Source organism: Trachymyrmex cornetzi, unplaced genomic scaffold, assembly GCF_001594075.2.
Source record: "Trachymyrmex cornetzi isolate Tcor2-1 unplaced genomic scaffold, Tcor1.1 scaffold147, whole genome shotgun sequence".
NCBI lineage: Eukaryota > Metazoa > Arthropoda > Insecta > Hymenoptera > Formicidae > Trachymyrmex > Trachymyrmex cornetzi.
In genome coordinates, this window is record NW_017296059.1 from 5,834,389 (window position 1) to 5,840,144 (window position 5,756).

Below are 5,756 nucleotides of genomic sequence, written 5' to 3' on the forward strand. Positions count from 1 at the left end.
AAGCTTCGACTATGAATACGGGCCATAGCCAGGCACATCCGTGATCGATAAATCGTCTCCGTGCTTATCGTTGGTGCGAAACCCCTACGCACCTCGGCTAAGAATTTATCTGTATTCTGCAAATGGCACACGAAGAGTGAATCAGTTGCTGCCTCGGATAAAAAAAGACATTCCTAAGAATAACAATTAATACTAGAAATTTAAAATGCCTATTACGATCGAAGAGCTAGATCTTCATTGCTTTAAATAATTCAATCTTGAATTACTAATATATACTATATATGCTATATTACTAATATATACTATATATACTATATATGTACTTGAATACATAACATATTGTAGTCTTTTCAAACTACTTTCAACATATTAACATCTTTATAATATGATGCTTGATGATAGCATTAAATTATTAAATTGCTTGTCAATTTAATTCGCGATTACTAGAGTAGTTTTAATTGCGTTCGGAAAAACAATTCGGCGCGCAGTTTGAAAAGACTACAATATGGTATATATCGACCGTAATATGCATTTTAAATTTCTAGTATTGACAGAATATTTAACAATATAAATGCTCCCGTATGTTAATTTTTTAAATTTTTTACAAGACGTATGAGTAATCTATTTTTAATGCGTCAGAATAATTCTGATGCAACATACTATGATACACAACAAAGCCACTAATACAGCTTTGCGAAAGCACTGAGGCATATCCGTCATCTAAAGAAAAATGCGTGAACCGTACACTGTACAGTCATTTGAAATATAGAGATTCTCAAAATCGGGGACTGCGCACGCAGTATACAGTATTGCAAATTCAAACAATCAACAATCCGTATCTTATCTTATCTTTCCCAAAAGCGCTTCTACTCTTATTATCAAAATATTCGATTTTTATTGGTCTTACAAAATAAAAACGATAATTCGTTTCTTTTAAATCGAATCCCGTGAGAAAATGCATAGAAAAAGATCCGTGATCTGAGAACCCCGGACGCGGAGTGACGCACGAAGTTAGCCGCATCGAGCGCCGAACAGACCGGGCGATGATTGGCAAGAAGATCCTCACGCTCGGCCAATCGTGGCGCGACACGTGGTTAGATGGAGACGGTGACAACCGAGAATCAGTCAGTTGCGTCAGTTTATTCGCGTCACTCGCATCGCTCGGTGGTGAGATTTGAAGTGTTTTGTTCAGACTGATATCAGTCGACATCCAGGCTGGATCCGTCATCGAAGGAACGACGCGATCGAAGACACGGAGAATTGTCTTTGTAGCGCGAGAGAGGCCAGAAGTTAAAGAATATATCGAAAAAGTAGGACGCGTCGCGTCACGTCGCATGGCGGATTATGAGCTCCGTGAAGAGTGTCATCATCACCCTGCCTAAGGGAGTGCCCAAGGCGATCCCGAGGACCGAATCGTCACGCAACTCGCTACCTAAGCTGAACTTCACGTCAATCCTGGTGGACAAGGCAAGGATGGACAGCAGGAAGGTCGTCTCTGATCAGCAGGAAGAGATGCGCGATGACGACGTCGCGACGCTCCTCGAGCCCGTGGACACCCGCGTACGTGGAAAGAAACGCCGACTGGATCATCTAACGTGGGAGGAGAAGTTGCAACGAAAGTAAGCGAGAGAATCCAGTTTACTTTTCAGAATTATTTTTGTCAACTTTAAAAATTCATAGTTTTAAAAGAATTCGAATTTTCGAAAGTTCGGAGTTAAGTTTTGAAAGAATTTGAAAATTCGGGATAATTATACACTTTTCTACAATTTCTATAATTTCATATATTTCTAGGAATGTCGTCCACTTGACGCTCAATCGCGAGTATTGTTTGTTTTTGTTTAGTATTTAAACAATAAGATAAACAAGGATGAAATGATTCTAAAAGTGTTGCGAGTACTAAGTGGAAGTGTCGACGACTTATAATTCTGTTAACATTTGTTCGCATTTATTTGAATAAGATTATTGACGTTACACTTTTTACATTTAGAATTATCATTCTGATCGTTCTTTGCTTTTTGTCTCTTCAACGCTTTAAGCCTATTCTACAATGTGTTCTTTGTTTCCTGTTTCTTATTTTTTATTTTTTGCTTTTTTCTCCTTTGCAACCGTTTTATCGACAATTTTATTTCTTGCTATTTCTTGTATTTCTTGGTTCTTTCGACGATCGAAGTTCGTTAACTTTTATCTCAGACGATATCAAACAAAAAAAACCGGATAAGAAGCAAAAAGACAAGATGTAAAAAATAGCAAAAAGCAGAAAACAGAAAACAAAAAGCACATTGTAGAATAGGTTTTATGTATTTATTTCGTTTTAAGTGCAGTTTTGAAAGTTTCAAGAAACGCGAACAAACCTGTTGTTAAAATAGAACGCATTTCATAAGCACAATCCATTAAATTAATTTATAATTAATTGAATCGTCGAATCTATAAAGTATAAAAATTCTGGTTTCAAAAGTTTATCCTATATAGAATTACATCAGTCAGGGACTTGCATCAGCATTACTCATGGCAATGGTTGACGCTTATCAGTTTAGCTTATCACAGATTGTGTTTTGCTTTAATAACAACCTCGGCAGTCGCATAATGTTTAGTGTTCAGTAGGCGTGTTTTTTTTACCTGGCTTGTAGATAAATCTTATCAATTTATCAACGAGTAGAAATGTCCAAACGGTATTTCTCAGTGAACGTTTCAAAATTCAGGCCAGAACACAGATCTTTACATAACGCATAAAGTATAACGGGCTTTCAACAATATAAAGCCTCTTTACCTAAACTTTAAATCTTTAAATCACAAAAAGTTAATCTATCATAATCGGATGTGAGAAGAATAATCGACCACGATTATTCTTAGTCAGTTTCTTAGGGCTTAAGACTCTAAGCTTAAATGACTTATTGTAAAAGCTCATAAGAGAATTGATCGATCAGTCTTTTCTTTATGAAAATGAAATGAAGGACTGACTGGCTGATTCTCTTATACTTTATACAATATATATTATAAAGGTGCTTCGGCCTTTAAAATTATGAATATTTACATGAGATTCAAGGATGTACAAAAGTGCTTATTTCGGAATAACTTTGTTGCGAAATATTTTCCGCGTAATAAACGGCGACCACCTACTTGTTACGTATCACTTTGATGATTCGTTTCTATTGACGCAAATGCAATTACGCGATATCGCTATATGCGAACATCCGGGAAATAATTAATTGACGGAATAATCTACTGATAAGAGGTGTTTCAACATTTCTCTAACCATTAATTAGAAATAAATTGTGTGTAAAAGAAAATTATGAAACGAGAAATAATGTTGAATCATACATTGAGAAACGAAATAGATTTTAATACAAAGAAACATTTTTTTCGATCATACTAATATATAGTTTTACTCAAATTTTATTAAAATAAAAAATACAAATTTTTAATTCTTAACATTTTTGGTTAGAAATTTTTAATATTTTAATTTTTTATAAATTTGTAGAAATAATTAATTTTATTTTTTTCGTTCTTTGCTGTGAGAGAGAATTTATGGTCATCTTGTTTGTTTGTTTGTTTATTTATTGCTCCATTTAACGTCGACGTTTTCTTTGTCCGGCAGAAAATTGAAGAATCGAGTGGCCGCTCAAACCTCGCGAGATCGCAAAAAAGCCAGATTGGACGAGCTCGAGGAAACAGTGAGGGCACAGAAGGAAAGGAATGAACTACTTACACAGGAATGTGCGATGCTGAGGTCGCAGAACGAATTGCTAACGTCGCAGAACGAATGGCTGTTGAACGAAAATAAGAGGCTTAGAAACGAGAGAGACGCAGTGAGGAACACGCTCACAGATCAGCAACAACCGATCTGCTCCGCCTGTCGGACTCGTGTCGACGGTGCTGTACCTTCGCTGGGATCTGCAGTATCCCCCAATGACCCTCTGCCGCAGGGTGGGACAGCACAGTCGGCATTGCGCCCGACGCGGACGCCAGGAGCAACCGCGCTGCTGAAATTTCTGACTCTATACTTCCTTTTGAAGAATTGTTCAGCGTATTCCAAAGCGCCGACGCCGAACGATTCGAAGAGCTGGCGGAGAGCCTCTTACGAGAAGTCAGTCCAGAGGTTGAAGCAAATCCTCATAGATCAAATGAACAAGTGAGTCTCGGGAGTTGCAATCGATATATATATATATAATTGCACTTTTTGCATTGCATTTTTAACTCGCATCTTGTATTTTTCACTCAAAGCAAATCGTGAAAAAAGTGAAAAAAATAGCTATTATCGCTGCACTTCTAATTACATGAGCTGGTATAATTTTTTTCTTTAAAAAAATGTAGTGCACATTAAGTTTTTTTTAACACTGTAATTAAGTCTTTTGTTATTTTTTCTTGATTTACATTTCTTTTTTTTTAAATTGCACGCTTAGTGTAATAACTTAGATGTAAGATGCAGAGATGGATGAAATATTCCGAAGTAGAATGGAATTCTAATCCCAACAGTGGGAATGCAAGTTTTAATCTCCGGAGAAAATCCGAACGTTTCATTCATTTCCTGTACAATCGCGCGTCCTCATGATTTAGTCGTTCTCTCTTAATGACCTGTCGATCGCTCTTCATTCCACAGGTGTCCGTCAACGAAGCTCCCGTTGAAAAACCTGACCATCCAGAGGCATTGGTGGGGCAGACATCAAAAAATGTGGAAGCCAGTAGAACTGGTGGAAGCATAGACAGCGTATCCTCTTATCTACGAGATACATCCAATTGGTTTCTCGAGGACTGCGACACAACGAAGACCACGTCTATCAAGATCGAGGCTGAAATCAAACAGGAGTCTGAGACGGCATCGGATCTCGATACTGTCTATGGTACATACGACGAGACCACCAACTCCATCACAATTATGTATCCGGGTGAGGAGAACGACGGCTGCGTGGGTATCCAGGAATGCGTGCAAGAGGTGGTCAGTAGTAACGAGAGCGGTGCCGTCAGCCATGCCGCAGACGACGCTGTTCCTTCATCGGGCATTCAATTGCGCTATCCGGCGCAATTCTCACCGGCATACACCAATTCCATGTCACCTGCTATGAGCGACGTGGACAGCTACGGTATTTCCTCGACGAAGCAGCTGGATTGCGCCAGTTTATCGGACGGTGGATACGAATCTCACGATTCCCCGCAGTCACACATGTCGGAATTGTTCGATCTCGAAAGTTTCAGCGAGCTGTTTCCTACGTTGGGCTGACAATTCCGGATAAGGCGTGCTGCCGAGGCAAGCGCCAGATCGATGTCGAACCGTTACATATGTGACGCGGAAAATTCCAGCAAAAATAGGCTACAAAAGAAAAATGAAAGAGAGATTCGGAAAATATCGTTATAATATGTCGAAATCGTTCATTAACATTAGATAGAAATTTGCAAACTTCGACTAGACTCTCGCACAATTTTTTATCAATATCGAGCAGTTTAACTTCAATGTTTTGAACGAAAAATATAACTCTTGGAGACTTGACTCAATGCAAGTTATGTAAATATGTAATAAAGATATGTCCTATGTTCGTACTCAAAATATGTACGTTAATTATACTTGTATACTCATTCAAGTGATTATAAAGACATAATATAACTAATTAAAGAGGCTCTTTCTATACAAATTATTTTAATTAGCAGAGAGCTTCTATGAATAAATAAATTTGTTTCTTCTATTCTTTCTTTTTGTTACAAATTTTAGCTTTGAATAGTAGCTTTATCCAGCACAATTAGTAACACAGCATATTGCTACATAT

The 5,756-nt window shown here is 37.8% G+C and overlaps 1 protein-coding gene across 1 annotated transcript; it reads left to right on the forward strand.

Moving 5' to 3' along the window:
• The first annotated feature begins 1,097 nt into the window (after window positions 1–1,097).
• Xbp1 (X box binding protein 1) lies at window positions 1,098–5,520 on the forward strand. The gene is given in 4 exon segments (XM_018502080.1): window positions 1,098–1,619; window positions 3,596–4,142; window positions 4,421–4,463; window positions 4,596–5,520. Coding segments are annotated over 4 exon segments (1,485 nt in total). The 5' UTR covers window positions 1,098–1,344; the 3' UTR covers window positions 5,216–5,520.
• The last annotated feature ends 236 nt before the right edge of the window (window positions 5,521–5,756 follow it).